Source organism: Haliaeetus leucocephalus, unplaced genomic scaffold (genome assembly GCF_000737465.1).
Source record: "Haliaeetus leucocephalus isolate CR32 unplaced genomic scaffold, Haliaeetus_leucocephalus-4.0 Scaffold657, whole genome shotgun sequence".
NCBI lineage: Eukaryota > Metazoa > Chordata > Aves > Accipitriformes > Accipitridae > Haliaeetus > Haliaeetus leucocephalus.
Window position 1 is genome coordinate 1,721,381 of NW_010973093.1, and position 26,589 is coordinate 1,747,969.

Consider the following 26,589-nt stretch of genomic DNA (forward strand, 5'->3'; position numbering starts at 1 on the left):
GCCCGGGGAGCTCACGGCCATCCAGCACGGCCCCATCCATGGCGTCCATCGCGTCCTCGGCGTCGCGTTTGTCGTGGAAGCGGACGAAGGCGAAGCCGCGGCTCTCCTTGGTGTAGCGGTCCCGGGGGATGTAGACGTCGCCCACGCGGCCGTACTTCTCAAAGACCCTCCGGAGCGTGTCCGGGGACGTTCGGTAGGTCAGGTTGTCCACCTTGAGGGACGTCATGCCCTCCACGTCCGGCGGAGGGCGCCCGTAGCTCATGGCGGGCAATAGCCCCCGAGGGGCGGCGGCGGCTGAGGAGAAGAAACCCGGGGGAAGGGGGGCGAGTCAGGAGACGGCGCGGCCCTGAGGGGGAAGCGCCTCACACCGGAGGGGGGGCGCCGGAGCGGCGGCCCAGCAGAGTCCAGAAAGGAGGAGAGCTGCAGGGCATAGGGGAACGCCGCGGGGTCCTCAGCGGAGAGGGAGGCGCAGGCACCCACCTCTGGGCTCCGGGGGGGAGGCGGCCGAAGGCCGGAGTGGAGACGAAGCGCCAGCGGCGGCCGCCCTTGCCCGCTGCTGCGAGGAAATGAGCGGGGCGCCGCCCGCGCGCGCCTACTTAACGCCACAAAATGGCCGACGGCGACCCGGAAGGGAAAGCGCCGCCCGGCGCGCGCTGCCCCGCCTGCCCCTCTCCCGGCGGCCGCCTCCCCGAGGGCAGCCTCGTCTTTGTTTTTTTTTTCTCCTCACCGGCCGCGGATCCCGGAGGCGGCCTTGGAAGGCGCGCGGAAAAACGGCCTTTAAATTAAGAACTCGCCTGCCGTGGAAAGTGACTGTTAAGGAGGCTCCGCCGTGACCCGGAAGGACTCGGCGGAGGCGGGGAAATTTTGAACAATGTGTGCCGAAAACGGTAAAAAAACGGAAATAAGGCGAGGCCAGTCTCTGCCAGGGGGAGGAGGGGCGGGAAACCTCCGCCGCGTGAAAAAAAAAAGCGTTAATGAAGGGAATCGCCTGTCGCGCGGGCGGGGAGGTGACGGTTTAAGATGGCGGACGTGGAGGGAGCGGGTCGTGAGGGGAGGCGGGCCGGGGTCCTCGGCTCGGGCTGCCGTGAGGGCGTTCCTCCCGGGGCAGCTGCCGCGGGAGCTCTGCGCCCTGCCTCCTCCCGCTGCAGCCGGGCGTGTGCTCCGGTCGGCGCTGTGAGGGGGGCCTGGCAGGCGGGCGCGGGCGCTTCGCGGGCTCTCCTTCACCTCCCGCCGGTCGCGGTGCCTGGTGAGGCTTCCCGGGTCCGCGCCGCGGTGGATGCACGCTGCGGTGGGGTGGCAGAGCCGTGCAGGCAGCCCTCTGCCCGCAGGCCGCTGGCGAGGCGATCTCCCGCGGCTGCATCGGTGCCTGGGAGCGAGCTGCCAGCCGAGCTGGGAAACGTTAGAAATCCTCCTTCACACACAGCGATCTCTGCAAGTTCATGCTTTGGCAGCGTGCGTGGTACAGTTGGAACAAGGGAGAAGATTAGCACGGCCCTTGTGTAGGGATGACAAGCAGATTCCCTGAGTTTTGTCTAGGGAATTCGGTGAAAGCTGCTCCCCCACTCCAAAAGTTGTCGCTTTGTCACTTCAGGCGCTGACTAAAACGCCCAAACTCCAAGCATAAACAATAACACCTAGTTCTCATCTTACAACCATGATAAGTGTTTCTACCCATCTCTTTCATAATGCTATGTTACAAAAAAGAATAGAAACGAAGAGGCAGTTCTCTACTGATTTGTTTTATGCAATGACACTATCAATACAAGAAAGCAAAATCAGTATTAGAATTGAAATCCTTATTGTTACTGTAATTGTGTTTAATCACTGAAAAGGTATAAAATAAGCAGTGACATAAATACAAACCCAGAAGCAACAGTTTGTTTCCTCCTACAAAAGACTTAAGAAATCCAATAAACTAGTACTGGTTTTCACGTTTTGTATTGCTTCATGCTATATTGTTTGTTCTTTTTTCCCCGAGAATATTGATGAAAAATTTTGTGATTCATCTGCTGAAATCCTTTCCTTAAAGTGACAGAGGGAGTTTCCAGTGTCCCTTCCTCCCTAGTTTCAGTCACTTCAGTACAAGCTGCTGTTGTTGCCAAAAGAATTGGTCCAGCACAGCAGCCCAGTTTGCTGTGCAGCTAAATGAATGCTTATGCTGGCACAAGGGGAAGAAGGCATGAGTGGGACACAGTGCCTAGAGGATCTTAAAAATCTGTTACTATAAATTCATAATATAAAAAAAGAAGAGAGCTTTGCTTGTGTTAAAAAAACCACCTTGATATTCTAATTGGATCTTTGCAAAGCAACCTCTGAATAATCATTACTGACTTTCTTCCACAAGTAAAAAATAAATACTGTTTTGAAAAAACTACATTTTTTAAAACAACTCGGGAATTAAAAGAGTATTAAATATGTAATGATAGCTGGGATACGGATTTGATTTCAGTCCTCTACTGTAGGTAGCAGAGGTAAAATTTGTTGATTTGTCATTTACTTCAGTCAGTTCTGAATTGCCTTCCTTTCCTCTTTGGCCAGCAGTTAAGTGGAGCTGCTTTAGCTGAATGTTCCAATCCTGACTTGGAGGCCCAACAGAACAGACAGAAGATACTAAAAGTAAGAAGCAGCCATTCAGTCGGTACAAGATGTGCGATCCTCTTTCAGTTTTGCTGATGTTTTAAGAGAGATCTTCAAAACTTAAAAGATCAATTGCTCTTAAATATATTATTTAGAAATACTGTGAAGTATAATATTAAGGATATGTAATTACTAAAGACGAATGTTGTTCCTTGAGACAAAGCAGTGAAAGATTATGAAGACTTTCCTCTCCTGAGTCACTGAAACAATGGAAGGCAGAAGCACTGTGCAGGGCATATGTGTTGGTAGCATTGAGCTATGTAGTTTCTCTGAGGTGGGAATAATTTTCCCCTTGGAATGACTATTTGTTTGTTTTAATTCAGCTAATTAGGCAGTTTTCTTAGATGAATTTCTAAGACTGTTCTTTTATCTTGCTGGTTATTATTTAGTGGATAGAGATATTAATTCTTAAAAACTAGTATAGATCTTTTTATTTTAAGGCTTAGGAGATTTCTAACCTTTCAAGTAGAAAAAGTGTGGTTTCATAAAACTGCATTTCCCATAGTGCACAGGGGCTTTCTAGGCTGGGTCAGCTGATCTGGATTGTGAAATGTTCCTTATTTCCTGTCCAACATGCATGGAAATGACTCCTGTACAAATGTCTCATCTTTCCTTCGTCAGGTGATTTAAAGGCTGTGGACCAGAATTCTGATTTAGAACAATGGCAAGAAACTGAGCTGATGAACTAGCTCGATATTTGGAAAACTGCTTCCTTTGGGGGAAAGTGATGTCATGAAGTAACATACTGCAGTCTGCTCTGTCAACTTCATGGGAAAAGGTAGAGAGAATCTTGGTCTTTACCTTCTGTACCAGACCTTTCTCTGGTTTTGGTTTGTTGGGTTTTTTTTGGAGTTACTGATTTTGCTGTACATTATTTAAGAGAGTTACCTGATTTCTTGATTAGTTGATGGTTATGTCCTAGCAGCTAATAAGTAGCCCTAAGTAATGATAATTTTTGAAGCTTTCTTTTTTTTTGTTTTATTCTTTTTGCTTGTTTGTTTTTAACAGAGGTTAAGAGAAAACTTTTAAAAGAAAATAGTGTTTTTCCACACTGAAGCTGAGGACTTCGCAAGAAAACACAAAATGTCTCCTGAATCAAAAAAACTTTTCAACATAATTATTTTGGGAGTCTCGTTTATGTTTATATTCACTGCTTTCCAAACATGTGGAAATATTGCGGTAGGTGTAAATTTCAAAACATGCCACATTTCTATCACAGTTATTAATCCTTTCTTGTCTTTTGTGTACTCTAATGTAATAATTGCTTTATTTGGGATTTTTTTAATGTGCAAGACACCTTGACATTTTGTCTCCTTTTAGTTTAGTGTTAACTAGATTAAGTTGATTAACTGGATAATTAAGGAGTTTATATCTTTAAGATAGCATAGCTACATATGTAACTGTGTCTGATTGCTTAGAAAGTGGAAAATTAATCTTACCACATGTTTGAACTTTAAAATAGTGTCTGTTTTGACGCTTGCAATATCTAACAATTAAATTACATTGGGCATTCCATATTTCTGATTATTTTATATAGTCCCTTTTGGAATATTTGCCTAAGTTGTTGTTATTATTAACTATGCCCCTAGTTTTTCCTGGAGTGCTTTTCCTAATCTAACGTATTTTTCTGTTCTAACAAATTAGACATTGAGGGGGAGTATGAGGATAACACATGACAAGTAGTCAGACTTCCACAATTGCTGGAACTGCCAAGTCACCTTCCATCTGAATAAGTAATTTACTGCATTAGTATTGGGTATCTTTTTGTGTGCTGAAGCAAAATTGGGCGTAAAATAATCCAAATTTACTATTAAAAGCAGGTTGCACTCTTGCTGTTTAAATTTTTAGAATCCTTCTGCTGACATACTTAGCCCAGATCCTCTAACTTACTGAGTTGTTGACATTGCTTTCAATGTTAGTTATATGCCTGAAGGACAGTTAGATTTCAACATACCTCTTGAGCCTACAGGTCTTACAGCTTCTCTTTTCTTGCATGCAAGAAGAATCCTTTCTGGGTTCAGACATACAAATGTCCTTCACTGCGTTATAGAAATAACTACTTAGGATAGTTTTTGTAAAAGTCATAGTGCAGTGTGATACTGTACATAAGTACATAAGTACAGCCCAGTGATCTTAGAAGTTCTGCAATGACTTCACAGCACCCCACTGAATTGGACCTAGTGATCATGCAACCATGTAATTTATTGTCATTAAAGTCATTACAAGTGACTTTCAATCAGATCTGCCTGCCAGTCCAACTCATTTCATGGTCTCATGATCACTAAAGCTGACTGAAGGGAAAAAAAAAGGAACAGGGAAATAACAGGAAGCTGAAAATAACGGAAAGTCTTATCAGAAGCTCATAGTTAGGTCAAATTAAGAGTATTTTGAAACTTCTCCTTTTTTTCCCATGTTTCAAATTAAGGTAGTCATACATATCTGCGTAAGAGGGGTGTTTAGTGAAACAAAAGTTTTGTGAAATATTTTAAGCTTTCTGATGAAATCATGATATAATCCTGAAGTACTAATTACTGCTTCAAATATAGATGTTTTCTTGCAAAATATCTCCTTCACCTTCATTGTGGAGGTGTTGTGAGTTGTAATTAGCACTTTAAATTATTTTAAGTACTTTGTAGAGTCTATTAAGGATTAATTCTAACGTTTGATACTGACTTCAAACTGATGCAAGTGTTCTCAAACTACAGGATATATTCTAACATATTATAATGTATGATGTTCTCCTCACAGCAAACAGTTATCACAAATTTGAACAACACGGATTTTCATGGCAGTGGCTACACAAGGTAATTTACACATATCTTCTTAATACTTTGCTCCTTGCAGGGTGAAGCTAGTTATAATTCCATCTGGTAGAGATACACCCTCAAGAGATTGCAGTGTTCTGCTGACTTCATAATTTAATAACATACTTAAAACAGTTTAAAACATAGGCTTCTCACATTCACTCTACTTCTACTCTGAATTATTTCTAGGTGAACTACATATCTGTTTTGCATGTTTTCTTTGTAGGGAGAAAAACCAACGTACTGTCATCACATTCTCAGCATTTTGTCTTACGAGATGAAGAATGTGGAAGTTTCAGATAAAACTACTAACTAAGGCCTTGGTTGTTTACCCTTGTACACCTCTGTGTGTTTATGTAGGATAGGTGGTGTGGATCAACTTCCAGGAAATACTGCAACATAAATGTGAAAGGAGCAGTCAGAAAGATGAGAAGCAAAGCCACGGAAAGCTATTCTGTTTGTTTATTGCCCTGGCATAGCCAAACTTGCCAAGTATGATCAGGGACCTTTTATATGCCAAATTAATCTGTCATATAGGAAAACCTGGTTGCTGCTTTGAAGGGTTTACTGTCTTAATTTAAACTAAAAATAAAACCGGCACAAAATATATCTATAAAATTTCTGTGGCATATTTGGCAGAAAACGAAAACCTCACTGATAATCGAATGAGGATCTGGAATATTCTCCTCTAGAAGTACTGGGCAAAAAATACAATAACTATTGTTAAGACACAGTTTGACAAATGTGTGTTGTAAATTACAAGATGTGCTTGCCTGCAATAGTTTGGGGCTCCATTCAGCAATCTAAGAAATGCTTTACACTCCTATATACCCATATAGATGCAATAGGTGAAGGTAACAGAAGAAAGCAAGGAAATGTGTGACCATGCAAGTTATGCAGTTACTTAAGTTATGTATGTACTTAACTTGATATTTTGGAATCGACTGAACATTTTTAAATCAGTTGCACTTATATCCTATATTTTATTTTAAGTACTTAATCGTCTTTGTTGTTCATTTATGTAGCATGTCCATTATTTATGGAGTATTCTCTGCATCAAATCTCATATCACCTTCAGTGGTTGCAATAGTAGGACCTCAACTCTCCATGGTTGTTAGTGGCATATTTTATAGGTAAGTATTAATTTTGAATTTTTGTCTGCTGCCTTTGAAATCTCTCTTTCATTTTTTCACACCTAAAGCTACCATGCCATACATGAAATTATACTGGCTAAGGAAGGTATCTTGCAGAGACAGTCTGTATCAGTAGACGTGTTACTGCAGAGTACTTGAGCCTAGTGGAAGCAGAGTGTATTTTTTCCACATCATTTCCAGACTTTGCTGACTGTGAAGTTCAGATTGTGGTCTCAGATTAATGACTATATGTAAAAAAAAAATAAAATTCTACATGCTTAGTGGAGTAAAAAGATTAACTTTTTTCACATATGACCTAAACTATTTTCCAGTGTCACTTAGGAGAGAGTAGCTCATTTAGAAGCTAAGTGAGATATCTGATTGTTAAAGAGCATTGTCCACTTTAAGTCTATATTCAGTAAACTGATCTGTTCTATTCTAGCCTGTATATTGCAGTTTTTATCCAACCTGCTGCATGGGCTTTCTACACTGCTTCTGTTTTTATTGGCATTGCAGCTGCTGGTAAGCATTGTTCTTAACCTGCTTACTATTCTTTGCTATATTTGAATATACCTCTAAAATATTTTTATTTCCTGAGCAATATATTGTGTATATTTCAGTACTCTGGACAGCACAGGGAAATTGCTTGACTGTAAATTCTGATGAAAACACCATTGGAAGGAACAGTGGAGTATTTTGGGCACTCTTACAGTCCAGGTAAGCTTTATTTGTTAATCTTTTTTTGGTTGTGTACACATTCTACTTTTTACACTTCTTGATAAAGTTGGAGACTGCATCAAAAAATACTCCACTGGTACCTTGTAGTCAGTGAAGTGGGAGGGAGAGCTGGAAGCAACATTTCTATTGCTATTGTGCATTATAGAACAACAAAGGAAGGTTACATATTGCAAGCCTCTGCTCTCAACATGCTAAAAAGATACATTTCTGTTAGGGGAGCGTTTGACATACATAATAGAAATCTTGTTGGTTGTGGAGGGCTGTGCTAATTTGTGTCAGGATCCTGACTACACTAATAAGCCCTAACGGTCCTGAACAACCTCACCTGGCATCTCCACCACACCCTTCCCATCTGCCCATGCGCCCAGGAGCCCTATTTAAACTCAGCCCTAGGCTTTCAGTTCTTCTGGAGCTGCGTTGGAGGAGTATGGGTCTTCAGCTCAGCCACAGTCATGACTGTGCCTGGCTATGGATCCTGGTGATCCATGGACTGACTTCTCATCTTGGCGTTGTTCTGCCTTGTCACTGTGGACCTGTGTGGCAATCACTGGACCTGACTCTGGTCTATGGAGTGGCCTCCTGGCTTGACCTCAGACCTGCCTTGTCAACACAAACCTGTATGATGGTCTGGACTCTTGGTTGACCCTGCCTACAATTTTTGGGTCTGCCCTGCTTGAGTACTGTGAGGCTAGGCTCTAGCTGGCATGAGGCAACTTTTCTGTTGGATGTGTAATCCCCCTTGACTCCTAGTTCCCCTTCCCTGAGGGAGCAGTCAGACCTGGCTGCTCACTGACAAGTTGAAGTGAAGATACTAAAGTTGGACGTGGCAGTCAGAAGTCAGAAAAGAAGTCTTGTTGCTGATAGTTCTCTGATATTAAGCTTTGAGTGCTGCCTCAACCAAAAAAGTCAACAAAAGCCTCAGCATCAAGAAAGGTAGTGAGAACAAGGTAGTGGATGCTGTGTTGCTGCTGTTGAGTATTTTGTGCAGATATGGTTTATGCCTCTTGGGAGAGTATAATGTAATTAGGGTATAGGGAAAAATAACAAAAATACGAAAGAAAATAGAGCTGCTGACTTGGATAGACTAAAAAGGCTGGGGCTCTTTTCCTTTGGAGAAAGATTGTCTGAGGAGGATTGTACTGATGGGTTACTAAAACACAAAGGCAGTAGGTGAGCTGAATGTAGAACTCTTGCTCACTAAATGCTGCTGTACTAGAACTCAGGTCACTTGGTGAAACTAGAAGAGGATTGGTTTGAAACAGATAAAGTGCTTCTTTACACAATGGATGATTAAACTTTTGGAGCTTGCTGCCACAGGGTGGTGTAGAGTTGGATGGTGTCAGCAAGATCAAAAAGGGATCAAACAAATTCATTGACAACAGGTCCACAAATGGTTCCTGAAGAGAGATACATTTTACCACCCTTAATACAGCAATTCTGGGTTTTGGGAGATAATGAGGGGAATGAATTGCAGAACGTGCTTGGGCTGGTGAGCCTGCACTAGATGGCATTGCTAATGCTGTCGTGGGAACAGAATGCTGGATTAGTAGAACATCGGTCTGAGCCAGTGGCATACTTCTTGTGTTCCTTAAGTTTCATGTTCCAGAATTAACATACCAGTATATTATCAGAGCAGCAATTTCCACAAACCCAACTAATTGTGTGTTTTACAGCGAGTAAAATGCATGGCTTTATATGAGGAAACTTGTCTCAGGCTGTTTTGAATCACTATTCATTCAGAATTACTGTATTTCAGGAAACTGTAGGTAGGAATACAGAATTTCCCTTGAGCTGTTAACAACCAATTTAGCCTCGCTGGGGCAATACTTCAGACAAAACATATGACTCTTCTAAAGAAGTGTTACAAAATCATCTCCATAAATATGTCAGCTTTCTAACCTGTACCCTTCTAAAATTAGAGAGAGGCAACTTAGATGCAGATTTCCTCATTTTTGCTACCACTTTGTGTCTTGATTGCTGAAAATGAATAGCCAGCATTATGGGGAAGAATCCTGTACTGTTTGAAGTTTTACGTAGAGTAAGCAGTTTGCATGGAGAGTGACTAGTGTCTTTGTTTCTTTCACAATTGCATAGTACTATTTTTTGCATAGAATAGTATTACCGTGATGCTACAGCCTTAATCTTACCACAAAAAGTGCAGTTCACCTTTGCTGTCCTTTTTGTTTACAGCTTGTTTTTTGGAAACCTCTATATATACTTCGCTTGGCAAGGAAAAACTCGCATATCAGGTGAGTATTGCTTGTTTGTGTGAGAGGCCACCCTTTAAAATAGGGTAGTATGAATAAACAGATGAAATAATGAACTGGAAAATGGCAGGGAACTTGTACAATAGCAGACAGTTTTTTTCCAGTTTATTGTTAGATATACTCTATTTTTGGAGTATGTTTTTGATTCAGTGTTCCATGGTACTCATGGCCCTTGTATTACGTATGTTGTTTTCCTGCATGCAATGCACTTTGAGTACCTTCTTGTAGGATATTGTCTATGAAATTCTTCGGAATGCTAGTTTAGAATAAGGTTTTCCACAGCAGCTGCTCTGGGATTTTCCCTGTGCAGACACGTTTATGCCAAAATACACATGTTTGGGGGAAAGGTATTCTGGAATGGCTGCTATATGTTTAATATACATGCTATCTTGTTCCGAAGTAAGTTCCTGGTGTAGACTGTCCTAAATCAGATTGGAGATTGATTAACCTGTGAAATAAAGGAACTGGGATGGTTTTCCTTTCTTTTCCCGTCATGGCTGCACTGATTGTGCTGGCACAAAGCAGTAGCAAGACAGAGGTTGGTATGTGCAGCTGGACTGAGAGTCGGATGCTGCTGCTTAAACTGGCAGCATTGCTGCAAGAGTGTGTGAAGAACTCAGTCTTCCTTTCTTGGCATAGTTTGTGAAGACTAACTTCCTAATGGGATTGTAATTAATACTATAGTTTTTTTGTTTGACATTGTGCTAGACTGATAAAGAGCAGGAGAGAGAACAGTAATCTTAATATTCTTAAGAAGCTGGATAGTGGTTGAGACTCATTGGTTTTAAAGCAGATATTTCCACTTAAGTAAGCAAGGCAAGGTGCGGTGGGGTATCAGGTAAGGAAATGGCAATGGTGAAAATAGAGCAAAATGTAAGATTTTAATTATAAAACCTGACTATTGCTGGAAAACCATAATTTTCTAAATAAATAGGGTGGATTGTCCTGTTCTATAATGACTGTGAAAGTTTTCTTTATTGTAGTGTTAAAGTAAAATACCTACTAGAAGGGTCAATTCTTTTAACATTTAAAAGATGAAGATACTTCTGCTATAGTCAATCAGGAATAAGATGTTGATTTTTAAATGATAGCTATCAGGCTTCAGAAATACTGCCCGGTTGAGAGGAATAGTGCACTTCATATCTCTGTTAGATCTGTCTTTTCAGGTTCCCCACAGACATAGGCTTGGTAGTGCAGCACAGGTTAATTTTCAAAGGTCAGCTCCCACATTCCCTCATCTTTAACATAAAGACTTAAATGTTATTGAAAGTATTGGAGACACTTTTTACAGGCATTTCAAGGTGAAGCACATACTTTTTTTTGATGTGTAATCATATGTGTTATTTTTAATTGATGTAGAACAATTTTATGTTTACCTTTAAGCTAAAGGGGAAGTAAATACAAATGTAGGCAGTATCTTCAGAATCATACCCTGGTTCAATCACAGCTATTAGCTGTTTCGTGGCTTTTTTTTTCTGCTTAATATTTGTAAATGGGAATGACTTCTATATTACAGACTTTCCCATGCCGAACAAGTTGGTTAGTGCAGCAGAGCTCTTGCATAGGGCAGCAGTTACCTTCCTCCAGCTGCACACTGTATGCTGTGTCAGTTAGGTTTCAGTGGTTTTAAGGCCTTTGTAGTTTACAAGCCTACCAGTTTATGATGTTACAGTGCTAGTATTTCTGATGCTGCTAAAGAGCTTGTCTGAGGAATCTGAAGGGTTTTGGGGTACTTTGCTATGTCCACTCTGAATTATATAAGTCTTGAAAGATATGCTTTCTTCTGCTAATAATTTATGCACTTCCTTTGTTAATTGGCTCCTCCTTGGTCATAGCCTTTGCATGGCAGAAAATGCAAGTGACACTCTTTAATACGCCGATATTTTATTAGCATCATATAACTGAGACAGGAATTTGCCAGCAGCTGGGTACCTTTTGCTTCATGTGGAAGGTAAGTTAGAACATTAGTAAGCATTTAAACATTGTTACGTAGTATGTCTGTATTAGTTCTTTGAAGGTAGTTGAATTGGTTTGAATTGCTTTTGCACATCTAGTTATGACTCTTCTTTGTTTTTCCACAGAGAGTGATCGCAGAACTGTCTTCATTGCTCTGACTGTTATCAGTCTTGTGGGCACAGTTCTGTTCTTTCTGATTAGGAAACAAGAGGATACAAAAGCTCCAGGGGAGGAAGATTCTGCTAAAGAAATCCTGGGGGACAGCTCGTAAGTGCTTATGGCAATACCATGTTGTCACACACACTTGTTTGTGCTCCTACTCCTCAATGGAACATTGTGCATTCACTTTCCCCTCTACACTGGATACATGAATGTTATCAACAACCTGTAGAATTTACAGATTTAATAGAAAAGTGTATATATTTTAACAAGAGAGAATTAATGTTCTTTATATGGCATATTTTCAAGGGTGGAGTGCAGTACTGCACATAAAGTTTTTCCATTAATAAGTAAGTGCCTTTGGAAAGATACCTTTTACCTCTTTTCTCCACTAATAATTATTAAACATGTATCTACCTTTCATAGTCTGTCTTGCCCTCATCAGCCCAGTTTAAAGGCTGGAATAAGCAGAAATTACTCCTTTTTATAGGTTATCTTTTACATACTGAAACATGTTTTTCATATCTTCTCTAAATATATATATATATGCCACCCCGATAAATACGTTAGAAATGTGTAGGTACACAGATAGATAGATTCAGTACAATTTTGCCTGAGGTATCAGTTTTAAATATTTTTGCTTTATTTAAAGAACAATGAAAATGCTAGAAAAACATCAGTAAGTATGCCAGTGAAAAAATGTTCAAAGCTAAAAGTGCTCAGAAGAAAGATTCTCTTAAGCAGGTTAATTTTTGAGCAGCATTCACTAGTACAGAAAGCAAACAAATTTTGTGGTTAGTAGTGTAGATTCTCAGAAACTTTTAATAATATATTAGCATATTCCAGTATATAGTGCTGGGCTAGAAAATGTACAGAAAATCTGAAAATTCAGCTGCCTTCCAGTATAGTGGTACAGTGTTGTTACTCTTTTTCCATTTTGACTAAGTCATTTATTTACCCAGGTCTGCACAAAACAAAATGATGAGAGCAGTGGCTGCCTTCAGTAAGTACTGTTTCACATAAGAGTTGTTTCAAGAAATCATGACGTATCCTTTCCAGCTCTCCATGATTCTGCTGATAATGTGATCATGTACAAGTCACTTAGAACAAAAATTAGGTTTTAAGAATGCATCTCAGTTATTCCACTTCAAATATAGAACTTCAGGCATGGCCTGCTTGGAAAAATGATTGCCAGATGGCAATGGTTTTCAGACCAGAGATGACAGGTCACACAGGGACACAGGACTGGTGAGTTTTGAGCATGACAGGAATTCAGTTGTCTATGTGAGTATTTGTGATTTTGAGCCTAGCTGAAATGGAGCTTGCAGCTGGAAAATCTTGGGAACCATTGAAGTAACACGTGGTAAAATTATTGTTGATGTGTGATTGGTGTGAGCCGGCTGCCTGCACTTCAGAAGTGCTCCTTTCAGGTGACCATATCATACAAACAAAGCTTAACTGCAAGCAAAGAAAGTGAAGTAAACTTCACTTCAGTTACATACTAGTATAGTCCAGGAGAAATTTGGAGGGGTACTTCCTTGGTGTAGTTTCAGGTCCAAGCTATTTCACAATACCTTCTGTAGATGAGCTCCAAAAGAACAGGTCACCACTTGGGAAACCGAGTGCAAAAATAAAGAACCACTAACATAACAAGGTAAAGGAGAAGTTACATGTTGTCTTATTTTGTCATCAAATGATACCACTTAAAAACAACAATTTTGAACTGGAGCATCTGCAGCTTCCGTCGAAGTTTGATGTGGTCTGCCTGTGACTGTTAAGTTTGTTTTGAGAACATGGGGATCTTCACTGAGAATTTACTTATCCTTTTAGGAGACAATCACCATGAACTGAGAGATGTCTTATGTCTGCTAATTGAAAACTGTGTATCCCCTCTTTAATATTTCCCCCCCTTGCATTTCTTACAAAAAGGGATTTCAGATGAAACATTTCTTTTAAAGGGCAGGTCAGGGTTGGTTTGTTTAGCGCTCTGTTGGCTGTAATAAAGTCACAGTTTGCATAATTTTAGCCTATTTTTGCAAAGAGCAGAAGTGTATATTGTCTTAATAGTGTTATCATATTAATTTCCATTATTATGTCTTTACAGAGAAATCTATAAAGCTAAGCTTCACCAAAGAGATTCTGCTTCTCAGTGTTACAACAGCCTACACAGGTATGAAGCAAGCAGAGTGTATAATCATGTAGCAGTGTCAGGGCATTGTTTGGAATTTTAACCCCAGGGCAGGATTGCAATTCTGTATCTCTGCAGACATTATTTGAATATTTCAATTAACTTTGAACAAGTTACTCACTTATGACGTTTCTGTGTTCTGGAAGGTGTTTCTGTATGGGAGGAGCGGTGCACCTAAATCTGTAAATACTGGCAGATGTAGTAATGCTTGGTTCAGTACAGTTCTGGGTCACCCAAACTGAGGGTTAGGCAAAATTTACATAGCTGGTTTTTATGTGATTTGGCATTACACTATCAATTGGTTGTAGATTGTTTAATGCAATTGCATTTGAATTAAAATTATTTTTGTAGAATACACTTTCAGTGTCCCCTCCACTGAGGCATGGGAGATTACTAACAGTCTTCATTTTAGTCTTGGTTCTATTGGGAAAAAGTTTAGCCATTTTCAAGTATTTTTGTCATTAGTATTTGCTGTGGCAAGAGGTCTCTTTCTTTTTAGCAACTTTAGTTAAACCTGGTCTGCCATTGTTAGACTGAGGTATGAATTGTGAAGCAAAAATACATTTATTTTTGCCATATACTGAGGTGATTCTTCCACAGAAATACTATAAAATGTTCAAAATGTTACTGGGATCCTCTAACGGATTTTTGGGGGGTTTCTTGTTCCTTATTTGGCTTCTGATGCAGTTCTGTTTATGATCAAATTAAGTTGTAGGAAGAATAGATGCATCTTCTGAACCTCAGCTCCAAATCACCATTATGTTGTTAGCTCTTGTAGGTGAAAAGAAAAACTTAGATGCGAACAAACTATAAACAATGCCATAACATCTGCCAAAGTTTGCAGTCAGCTTCTGGTAAAGAAATAGCAATAGTAGCTATGAAGTCAGCTTGCACCAGCCAGTAATCTGAGTTACAAGTTACTTCACAGCATCTCCAATGTTGTGTTAACCCAGGTTAACTAGCTTGAATTTCTCTTAGATGTTTAGTGCAATGGGAATGTGAAGCAAGATAACACAGGAAGGGAGTCAGTCAGGTTTTGCCTGATTAATATGCAATTTGGTCTTAAAGGTAGCAGAAAAAGAATCAGTCCAGCTTGGAAAAATAGCTGCTGCCACCTGGTGGCTCCTGGTCAATATTGCCACCTTATGTAGGAAAATGCAAAATCCTGTGAAGCCAACAAAAGCTTTTTTTTCCAAAATTAACGGTCGGATTGTTAAGACTACTTAAAGTTCATCCCTTTTTTGAGGGGTATATGCAGTTCATATACAATGTTAAGTAGCATGCTACATGTAGAGCAGGATATGGTGTACCATATTTTTGCAATAGCGAAAGACAAAGAAGGTGAATTAGAAACAGCTTTACTTTTTAACTGCTTTTCTTTGTTTAAACATAACACTTTGCACTGTTTTAAATATACTTTCTATTAAGAAATTGATATTTTTACACTGGTTGCTTATAGTCATGCTAGTTGGATGCAGCTGTGTTACCTTTCCTCACAGTAATGGCAGTAGAAAGAAGAGTTTTAAACAAGCAGCAGTTGTTCTTTCTCAGTTTTAGTTCATTATATATGTATAGAAAGGTAGCAGTTCATTTTAGGAATCTTACCTCTTTACTGGTATTTGGGGATGCAGGGAGTCTTTCTTAGGAATGACATAACTGGGGGGGGGGGGAACTTACACTGAAATTGTGCTTTATTTCTTCAGTTACTTTAAGTGTTATTTCACATGGCACTTTCCATTTGTATGAAATGCCAAAGTTCTTGAAAAGTAGAAATATAAAATATATATAGGGATTGTGTCAACAGAAGCAGTACTGAACCTGAGTGCATGTGACACTGATTAGTGATGCTGATTTTTCTAATATAATTTTTATAAACTGACATAAGAGAATATCATAATTACATAGTTTAAAATTCCCTGTTTTCTTCCATTATGCGTACCTCATTTAAATATATGTTTTTGAAAGCTACCTTAGGGAAAAACAGCCTTTAAACATAAAGAATTTTTTCATAACTTTCATAATAGTTAATCTATTTAATAAGTTAATTAATTAAGTTAATAAATTTTCTTTGGTTTTCTTCAAAGGTTTAGTATTAACATTCTTTTCTGGAGTATATGGAACATGTATTGGTGCTGTGAATAGGTTTGGCAGTGAAGAGAAAAGCCTTATTGGTCTCTCTGGTATTTTTATTGGTGTTGGAGAAATTTTGGGTGAGTCTAAATTTACTACCTTCTAGACAAAAAAGGATTAAGATGTAGTTATTCAAAATGTTTTTTTTTAATTTAACTGAATACTGTCTTTCAAGCTTCCAGCAATGATTACATGAACAAAAAAAGAAATATTAGAAATAATATCGTCACCGTGGTTCCATATTGTGCTGTGAATTATACATTATACCATGTAAAGTGAATGTGGACTGGGATGTGAAATACTGATGACTATGAATCCTTTTTGGATTTTGTATTCTTTTGGGGTTAGTGCAAAGAAATACATAAGACTTAGAATGGGTGAAACACTAGGCTACAATGTTATTAGGGGATTTTCAGCATTTTGATATTCTGTTTTTTAAATAGATTTCTGTTTACATTTTTATTATTAAGTGATGTTGTAACTATTCTGAATTTATTAAAAAATTATTACACTAAAGATTTCTTTCTTTAAAAAAGTTAGCTTGTGTTAAGTGAGATCTGATATTTGAAGAAAATTGAATATAAGCAATGTTCATTAAGTAAATTTTTTTTTGCTTAAACTCAAGTACTGCAGTGTTTTTTAAAAAAAAAAAAAAAACAACCCAAAAAACCCAAACACTATCTTTGTTCACTGGCAACTTAGATCCATAGAGAGATGCATGGTTTTGCAATTAAAAGAGTGAAGCACAAGGCCATCCATTTTCTCTTAGTACTGTTGCAGTACTGGAGAGAACAGTGGCTACTGGGAAGATATTGGTAAAAAGCTTAAGTGTCTTCATTGGCAATCAACTGATAAATCTCCTGCCCGTGTTTCCCAGACATCTCTAGCAGCCCAAAGGTTACGTCATCTGGCAAATGGGTCTGGTAGATCTGGCAGACTCCTTGGGTCTGTTTTCATGTCTGACAATCTTTTAGTTATCCAGTATGGGGAAGTTTATAATACAAGTTTTCAGCATTTTTTTTCCCAGTGTTTTAAGTTTGGTTCTGTTCTTTACATCTTCAGTTCTGATTTAATTATCCAATCTTTTCCACTCATACAGGTGGAGGAATCTTTGGCTTACTGAGCAAGAATAATCGCTTTGGGAGGAACCCTGTTGTGATGCTTGGCATAGTTGTCCATTTCATAGCCTTTTATTTAATTTTTTTCAACATGCCAAATGATGCCCCTATTGCTCCTATGGAAGGAACCGATGATGTTGCTTATATGATTCCAAGGTATATAAACTTTTTCCTTTGGCTGGTATAACTCAAGATGTATATAAACAGGTTGTTCTTCTAATAGAAAATTCCTCGAAGCTGCTTTTCTGTGTAGTGACTAACTCCATAGAAAAAGCTTTCAGGAATTCTGTTTTTAATTAAAGGTGGATATTCTACCAGTGTGCACTCAATTTAGGAACTTAAATGGCATAAGAATAAAAAGCATGAGGATGTTTGGTAGCAATTCTGTCACTTCAGAACTGACATTCCTGACATCTAGTACAATAGTGAGACCAGCAACTATTGTACTAGAAGTCAGGAATTCAGTGTATTTTAAAAGTGTTTTAAAAAACAATTTTACTATAGCATGGAGCCACCGGCCTTGCACTGCTGCGCTGGTTTCCAAAGTCTTTGAACACTTGTTGCCAAAGTCCACTTGGTCGAACTGGAATGTTAGGGGAATAATATAGGGAGCTTTCTTATCTCATCATTGCAACTATCTTTTGGGATGTATTTTTGCCGATTTGTGTGAAAGTACAGTGTTGTCAGTTTGTGCAGACACAGCTGCTAACTTGCAATTCTAAGCATTTGTGCCTGCGCAGGTGCCTATTCTTTATTTAACTGGAGTATTTGTCTGCAAAATAAATTGGTATTTCTCTAATATTCCTGCAGTTTTTATGAACTCACCATGTGTGTGTCTCAGCTTTTAATCACTGCCTTGCGGGTTTTGTGGCTCGAAGCACCAAAATGAGTTCTTGTAGTGGTTTTAATTCAGTGTAGAATTGACTGCAGGTAACTAACAGAAGTCTTAGCATTCAAGAAATTAAAATCTGATGAAACTATTCTTTTTGCCAAGTCAGGCATTCCTAGTTCTTTTCCAGTGGAATTTTAAAGTTTGGTGACTTTCTTCCATTCTCAGTTTCCAAATAAGTCTGCCAAAAATAGTTTATAGATGTGTAAGCTGTTTGAACAAATGACTTTTAAATTTGATTCTCTTTCTCCTTCAGCAAAGAGGTGGCCATATTCTGCAGCTTTCTGTTGGGCCTGGGAGACAGCTGCTTTAACACCCAGCTTCTCAGTATTTTAGGATTCCTGTATTCAGAAGACAGTGCTCCTGCCTTTGCCATCTTCAAGTTTGTTCAGGTACTACACAACACAACCTTTTGAAAGTATGACTGTTGGAATGTTATTGAAATACTGGGTTGGGTTTTTTAATGAGCTGAGAGAAATGATGTTGTTTCTGCAAAGGATTTCATCCTGAATTTTGGCATAGAATTGTTTGTGATGCTCTAAAGCTGGAAATAGCTTTCTGGACTGTTATCTTAAAGCCTTGGCTGTGTTGTTTCTAGACAAAATGTTTTAAAATACCAGAGAATGGCACTTGCAATGGTACAAATACTTTTGAGTTTGGTGTTCATTTTCTACAGTGAAGGCTGTTTAAATAACAAGTAAAAACTACATCTGTTGTGTACCATGTCAAGACATATGTTGAAGTATAATGAAGTTTTAAGATTGTATATCTTCTACAGAAGCATACTACTGAGACTGGCATATTAAACTGTATATATGTCAGTTTGATAATCCTTCTATAGTAATACTAGCCTGGATATCTCCACTGATTATCTTTTTACATTGTGTTTTTTTTCCTCCCAGTCCATCTGTGCTGCAGTTGCATATTTCTACAGCAACTACTTCCTTCTGCAGTGGCAACTCCTGATCATGGTGGTTGTGGGCTTCTTTGGAACAATTACCTTCTTTACAGTGGAGTGGCAAGCAGCAGCAGCTCTTGTTGCCCGTAGCTCAGACTACAGCAGCATTTGATCTAGATACTATGCCTAGTTCAGTGTAAGGAAAAACACAGGCATGCTTATTGTGAAGTGATGCAACAAGGTGAAAAGATCAAGTTGCTGCAGGGGTTAACATGGAGGAAGCTACTACTAAATCACCATCAGTCTAACTGAATGTGAAACATGGGAGGAAAAAATTGCCAAATTTGAAAGGCTTTTTTTCTTGCTTTAATCAACTGAGCATGGTATGCATGTTCTTCAAAATCTGGTATTAGAAATGGAAGGAAACGTAGAGATCTATGTATCGAACAATTCTGTTCTGAGACGTACCTTTCAGAATGTAATTACCTAATTTCACTCTACCATGCACTACAGAATTGCAGTTTCATTTTTCCCCCTAAATTGTTTTTCCTATATTCTAGTTCTGCAGACACTTGAATTCTTGTATTGAATGAGTGATATTTTTATAAAGTACATTATATTGCAGAATGTATCTGCACAACTGAGAAATCAATTTATGTCACTGACTTTTTCAAGAATTATATATGCAGAAGTATTTCTGTAGGAAATGTTGCCTTGTTATTTTCTTATTCTCTATCACCCAGTTCCTTGTTTCCCAAGGATTTGTTTATTAATCTATTTCATGTGCTTAAATTTTATCAGATACAGGGTTTTTGTTTTTTTAAGAAAGTGAATCAGGTTGTAGTATGACATGAAAGATTTTAAAAGAATTTCATGAAGTTACTCTTAGCCATCATAAGGATGTGATCCTGAGATCTGTGAAGTATTGATAATTGAAAACAGTCTCCTGGTTCAGCATCTCAGAATTGAACTGTGTTGGGATAGCTGCTGAAACTTTCTCAGGGTAATGCTACATGAAGGACCATAAGACATGGCTTCCCTCCCAGACTCCCAAATAGTTCAAGTTCAATGAAATTTTCATCATAATCTGTGATGGGAGCATTGTCTAAGATAACTTTTTAAAGTACAAACGGACTCAGAATGTGAACTGTAAGAATAGTCTTGCAGTGTTCATTCTACTGCATAGTCTAAAAATACCTGAAATGCTTGACATAAGTTGTTGCATTCAGTGTATTTTGGGAAAACTGTACTGTAATCTTATTCTGCCAAATGCGAAAACAAGGATACTTGCATAGTAACTAAATTTTAATCCAAAACTCTTATATATGGTACAACACAGGCAGTGAATGCAACTCACCTTGATTTTTATCTGTCTACATGACTCTGTAGTACTTGCAGTTATATTTCTGTCTAGCAGGCAGACAAGATGCAACCAAGAGCAGGTATGGAACACTGAGAAGGTGTTTTTTAGACACTCCATCTAGCTATTTTTAGAAAAGTACCATTTGCCAACTTTTTCTTATGCACAGTCAGAATGTTAATGTCTTATCTTTAAAGACAAGTTAAAAAAAAAAGTCGACTCGGTATGTGTCAGTAGCTCCTGCATGTCATAACTATGTAGGTGTACCCAAGGTTAAACTTAGTGAGGGAGTATGGCATTTCCTGTGACATTAGCTGTCACTTTTGCTCACAGAGGGCATGTAACACAACTCCCATGAAGCACAGCCCTCTTCATGCACAGTAAAACAGCAGAGAGGGATTATTTTACAGGCATATAGAAAGGGATTTTTAAATTCACTGCAGGTTTTTGCTGTAAGATCAGTAAGGTGTTAATTGGAGGATGAGAGAGCACCTGAACATTTGGCAAGCAAAGAAATCTGTGAGGACAGCCAGGAAAGAGAGCCTTTGTGTATTCCCAGGAGATTTAATGAATGATGTAAAAGGGAATGAGACAGAACACACATCTGAGTGAGGGGTTACCAAAGCCGTTCCAATTTGTCAAACAAACTGAAAAAGCATTCAGTATTCAATCAATATATATATGATTAACGTGACTAGCAGCACTCTAATGCCTCTCTCTTATCCACTCCTGTTATCCTGTAATTTGAAGCATACTATTTTTATATACTGAGCACCATAAAAGGTACAGACACTAGAATGTTTCCAGTGACTAGAATTCTCTTGTTGCTACACGTTTGTATTTTCTCCCAAGTACCAAAAGGGATAAAGAGCTTTTTTTAAGATGGGGAATTACTGACTGTAGTCTCCTAACTCCTCCTGGGACCTGTTTTCCCCTACATATACCAACAAGAGAAGAAAGACTTGAAAGTTCACAAGAACAATTTTGTCTTGCAGTACATGGCGGGGGGGGACATGATTCTCAGGTCTTGTGGTGATAAGTAACTTATAAATACTTTTAAAACAATGCCATTTAATTGTAGCTAGGTTACAGCTCTCATGAGGGTTGGGTTTTAAATTGATCGCTTTTAATGATGAACTTCTGATCTGCCACATAAGAATTATATGAACTATTTTATTAGAAATTAAAGAAAATTGATAAGTTTATGTAGTTTCAAAAAGCATTTTGACAGCAACTTTCAGGGATACTAATGAACTAGGACTTGTGGATTTTCAGTACCTATGTGAACCTGATGCTTTACTTTTTTCTGCTGTTCTGCTTGGTCTGACTCAATATCAGATAATGTTAGAAGGCTGTTCAGAACTATTTATTGGGTCATTACAGTGAAGTATTGTTGCTCTGTGACAAGTTTTACAAGAAATCTTGAAAATCTCAAAACTGCATCATGGATAGCCAGGGTTTTTTTACTATTAACTATATAAGTATTGCTTTTGACATTTGATCTTAAAAGACAGTCCTCAGTTATTCAAGCTGATGAAGACACATGATTGCTTTTCACTTATATTTCTTTGATTTGTCAGGAGGTGAAAAAATCCACCCAGCTATATACAATTGTTAGTTCAGTCAAAATTTTTGGTATAGCAACATAAAGAATAGAAATGCTGACATCTATTTATGATTCCATCTCTTAATTTTTTTTTTATCAGCATTTACCAGCCCTGAGGCTGCACCCCACTCATTTCACCTCATTGGCCTTTGAACAATTTCACTTTAATCTGAATTGGGAGCTTACTGTTAAATTAAATGGGATTTGAAAAAAGGCTTTTGCTTTATTTGTGGTATTGTGGGTTTGTTTTATATTAGGGATTTTATCTTTATAAGTGAAATTACACATTGAGGTGCTAGGGTTTATTGAAAAGAAGTGGGTTTTTTTGTTGTTTTTTTTTCTCTTATCCTTTTAGGTTATTACTGAGGTTTAATATCTTGACATGTCACATCCCCAAGTTTTTTACATTAATGCTAAGGAGGAAATGAAAACTGATATTCTTGACATTTGAGTGCCAAAGAAGCTGCTACAAATTAGTCTTTAATGCATATCATATACGCATATCTATATTTTTGTCTTGCCAGCTGGTTTTCATTTTGATATATGAATGTATGGAAAGAAAATTTCTACAGCTGTAGACCTTGTTCATAATTAAGTGATGTGCTTTTACTTCTGTTGTGTTAATTTCATTAGGTACAATCTATGTTAGCAAGTTGGGATAAGGACGAGAACCATTTATAAATTTTTTTATAAGTAGTTCTAATCTATAAATTTCTGCAGATACAGCTAAACTCATAAGGGATATAAAAACAGTAAAAAAAACCCAAAACAACCCAAAACCCCCATGACCTTTACTGAGGTCCCTATCTTAGCAGAAGCCCTCCTGTGGTACAGTTATTAAAAACAAGAAGTCTTCTGCTGGTATAGTTCTTTCAATTCTTGTGACCATTTTAAACTATACTGGAAAGAGAACTTCCTGGTGGAGTTTGCTGGTATAACTTTATGGCAAAATAATTTAAGTGTAGAAAACCATAAATTCAGGACTGTGTGTCAGCTAACCAGACAGAAAGCTCCACTTGACTTTCTTTGAATTCCGTGTTTACTTCAGCTGGGGAATGTGATTCCCTGGACACCAACCTGTCTAAGTGCCAGTAATTAATGCTACAGAGGTTATGTAGCAGCTTGCCTCTCTTTTAAGAGTAGGCATGTGTGAAGGGAACCTCAAAGATTGTTTTCTAGGACAATGATTAGTTGTTTGCTGTCGGTATAAATAGGAACCACTATCTTCAACGTCATGTCAGTAGACACAATACTCAATTTTGACTTGAATCGTGCAAGTATGTTAGTTAAGACAGGATCTTACAATCATGACCATTAATTCTTCTAGCAAAATGCATTTTCAAAGACTTTATCCACACCACTATTTTCCTTGGAAGTCTTGTAGCCCCACTTATGCTAATTGAATGGCAGCAGTAGTTAATACCATGTATTCCTTGTTCCCTGCCTGGTAGGTCTTCTAACATGCTGGCAGAAATATGAAAAAATGGTTGAATTTAAAGGTGGAGATGAAGTTGAGAAGTTAGCTGCTTACCAAGATACTTGCCATTCTGATATAACCACACTGGTTCAGAAGCAAGGTTGAGACTGTTGTAGTTTTCATGGATACATTCAGAATATTGCTTTGGTAAGTTTAACTTCAGAGGCTGCATTACTACCACAGAGAAGCACTGAGGCAAGAGTGGAAAAAACATCCTTGAAGTGCAATAGAGAGAAAAATCTGGAACTGAGAATAATTCTCAGTGGGCAGGTGAAGGGGGTGCTTTGTTCACTTGAGTTTAGGCATTTAGCTGCTGCTGGCATTGACTCAATTTCTATTTGTTTCATACTTTCTGTGCTATCTTGGTTATTTCAGCTGTTGACATGTCCTCCTCCAAGCTATCCTTTCTCTTTTGTTTACATTTTGACACTGCAGGAGTCTTAATTTAAATGATTGAAACTTTTTTACTTTAATAAAAGGTGTCTGGGTTAGAATTGGTGATAGTTGAGAACAGGCTCACACAATGATTATCCTAATGAAAATGCTGATTTCGAGTGAGTGTACTGTCTCTTTACTGTGTATCTTTTCATGGTCACAGCCATGCAAATAAAAGTGAATCACAGACAATGTTTTTGTTACTATGCTTGTTAAGTTGTCAGAATTGCTTTTGTCACTGTTTTAAACAGTCATGCCAGGAGCTTTGGAATAGGGGGAGACACAGTCTTAACTGATGGATCTCAGAAGTGCTTTGTGGCACCTGTAAGGGCCTGCTTAGGAGAATGAAAATGTTTGGTTTAGTGCTAAGCAGCCCTTTTGAACCACTTAATTCTAGTCAAGGCATAAACCAGTGAAATGTCTAAGGGAAAATCAGGGTGGCTGCTTCAGTCCTAGCCCATTTTCTTTCCCTGTCCTGTTCGAGAGCCCATGTTAAGAAAACTGATATCGTTGTTGAGAGGAGAATGTGTCTAATGTTGGGGTTTTTTTTGTGTGGATTCCTCTTTCAGTATCCTTTCCCCTGACTTTAGATATTTTTCTCCTAGCTCAAGTGTTGTATGTCTGAAAGACTCCACAAAATTAATCAGAATTGTGGACTATTTGGGTCCTGTTTATCTAAAATTAAATGTAGATGGGGAGGGCTATTGTCCAGTGGGAAACTGTGTGGCTGAAAGGCATGGTTCAGTCCTGGCTTCATACTGTTGATTAAAGGGCATGGAGGGAGCAGCAGGGAACAGCTTTGCTGGCTGTCATTTGGCTGGATTGTATGTGAAAGAATATGATTGCAGAGGGAAGGTAACAAGTGCCTCATGCACGGAGGCTAGTACAGACAAATTTTGCTTGCTGCATTTTCCCCCTCAAGATTCAGTAATTTGCAGATTCATCAAAATCCACTGTGGTTCCACTAGTGTGATCTTTGGATGGCCTTGGTATTCTGATTTCTGAGAGAAAGAATCTGTATTCAGTAGCTGACTGTAAAATCCTTTATGTGAACAAATAGAAAAGAACCTCGCAGGTTGGCTTTTGCTGTGCACAGCCCTTTGAATCTTTGGATAAAAGGACATTTAGGAGTTTGCACTTCAAAGTTAGATCATGAAGGGGGAAAAAAATGGAAAGTTTTTGCCTTAAATGAAAAACAATCACTCATTCTGTCATATTAAAGGGAAATTGCTATTTGTTAAGGTCACTTAGTGAAATTAGCTTCAATTAAGCATCCTTACTAAATGCAGTGGTGACTGCTTATTGTCAGAACCACTCATCTTGTGGTAATGCCTGACCTGCAGAGTTTGTTATGATTATTAATCTTTGTAAAAAAAAAAACAATTACACAGATAATAACCTCTTTAAAAGAGCCTCACCACCATACATCATTATTTGTTTCATGCTCTCAAAAGTGTAACTGTGGTACAGAGCATTTGTTTAACAGCTCCAGTGCTGAATGATTGTGCTAAGGAAGTAAAGTATTTCCTATGTAGCGATAGAACAGCGGAGGATGCTCAGGGCTGTGTGCTGTGCTCCTTTGCTCTGGGACCGAGAGCGTGGTGCTAAAAGCAGGGGACGGTGAAAAGAATCACAAGCTGCCAGAGCACCCCTGCCCTGTTCAAGCAACATGACTGATGGAGGAAAATGCAGGTGGAAGATAGCAGTGAGTACTCAGCCTTTTCTCTTGCTGAAATTTCTCTAAAGGCTCGTCTAAAATTTGCAGACTAAATTTCCGAACTACCTTTCTTCCCATTATACATATTCCTATGAAATACCTATATAGGAAATAAATGACCGCTGTCATGTGTTCCTATGCTCAGCCTGACACAGAGTAAAACCAAGAGGTTCATCAGCTGATGCTTCTATTTAGGTGTTTCTCTGTGTGTAGGTGACCCAGCCTTGCAGCACGATGAAAGTAGCTGCTCTTCCTCCTCGCAGGGTTGGGATTCCTCCTCTGCCTTCAGAGGCAGCAGGCTAACAGTGCGGGTGTGAGGCTGATGCTCTCTGTTGGTGTGTTAGGGCACACAGCGGGTAGGCACTAGGCAGTGCTAAACTCACCAGTACAGCGAGCACTTTGTGCTGTAATTGGAAGTTCTGGAGAAGATATGGCATGAGTGAGACGCTCTGAAAAATAACTGACTGTTCCAGCGTTCACATTCATATGCCATCCTTACCTCATTGCAGAGTGAAATAGAGCAGCAATCACAGGCAGATCTCAATGACATTTATGAATAATTATACTTCGTAAGAGCTTAATTCTGCAAATTCTCAGACGTGTGGGTAAGACACAAAGTGCTGCCCTTTCGCAGCCAGTGGCAGAGGACAGTGCTCGGTGCCCCTGCGGGTGTTCATCAGGATCAGCGTGGAACAGCGCTTGCCTACGCTTCGTGCTTTCATGTTTGTGCTGCTGTGATTTGATATACGCATAAAAAATGACTGTAGGGGAAGGAAAGGGCATTATGCACACTGGGTTTCATTTCATGCAGAAAGCAATTGGATTTAAAAGTTTGCTAGCCGGTAAAAATATTTATGATGTTCTGCAGCAAACAAATAAACCACCAGTCCCAGGGATTGGGAGGGAAGGATGACTTGAAATCCTGCAACACTGGAAGCTTCATATTCAAGACATGCTTCCCAGATAAAACACATTTGTACTGAGGGAGGTTCAGGCATGTCGTGTAATGCTATTAGTTAAGGAAAGTGCTTGTCAGACTCAGTGGAGAAGGGCCAGTGACTAGATAGCCCCGAGGTG

At 39.0% G+C, this 26,589-nt stretch overlaps 2 protein-coding genes across 9 annotated transcripts in view; one reads left to right on the top strand and one right to left on the bottom strand.

Annotated features, from left to right (window-relative positions):
* Positions 1-574, bottom strand: part of SRSF2 (serine/arginine-rich splicing factor 2) — a 4,446-nt gene extending 3,872 nt beyond the window's left edge. For 4 of the 5 annotated variants that reach the window (XM_010579392.1, XM_010579390.1, XM_010579387.1 and 1 more), the window contains exon 1: positions 1-574. This exon is cut by the window's left edge and continues 32 nt beyond it. In XM_010579392.1, the coding sequence (XP_010577694.1) occupies positions 1-262 (262 nt within the window). In that variant the 5' untranslated portion in view covers positions 263-574. The other variant, XM_010579389.1, reaches the window with a different exon arrangement.
* A 129-nt stretch (positions 575-703) lies between these two features.
* MFSD11 (major facilitator superfamily domain containing 11) lies at positions 704-23,861 on the top strand. 4 transcript variants are annotated; one of them, XM_010579395.1, is made up of 15 exons: positions 704-887; positions 3,259-3,415; positions 3,646-3,816; positions 5,386-5,441; positions 6,467-6,574; positions 7,017-7,096; positions 7,195-7,291; positions 9,503-9,561; positions 11,661-11,802; positions 12,657-12,697; positions 13,799-13,864; positions 15,967-16,092; positions 17,112-17,286; positions 18,276-18,411; positions 18,922-23,861. In XM_010579395.1, the coding sequence occupies exons 3-15, from the start codon at positions 3,721-3,723 to the stop codon at positions 19,087-19,089; spliced, it is 1,350 nt and encodes a 449-aa protein (XP_010577697.1). In that variant the 5' UTR covers positions 704-887; positions 3,259-3,415; positions 3,646-3,720; the 3' UTR covers positions 19,090-23,861. The 4 variants fall into 4 exon arrangements, with proteins under 4 accessions (XP_010577697.1, XP_010577698.1, XP_010577696.1 ...); XM_010579396.1 differs by lacking the exon at positions 704-887 and adding an exon at positions 1,167-1,246; XM_010579394.1 differs by lacking the exon at positions 704-887 and having other exon boundaries at positions 3,216-3,415.
* The last annotated feature ends 2,728 nt before the right edge of the window (positions 23,862-26,589 follow it).

What these genes read in the sequence shown, in the direction of transcription:
- MFSD11 (XM_010579395.1), top strand. Translation starts at nt 3,721, where the DNA reads ATGTCTCCTGAATCAAAAAAACTTTTCAACATAATTATTTTGGGAGTC. An exon ending in AAACATGTGGAAATATTGCG is followed by an intron (nt 3,817 to 5,385) that starts GTAGGTGTAAAT and finishes TTCTCCTCACAG; the next exon opens with CAAACAGTTATCACAAATTT. An exon ending in GAAATCCTGGGGGACAGCTC is followed by an intron (nt 11,803 to 12,656) that starts GTAAGTGCTTAT and finishes TTATTTACCCAG; the next exon opens with GTCTGCACAAAACAAAATGA.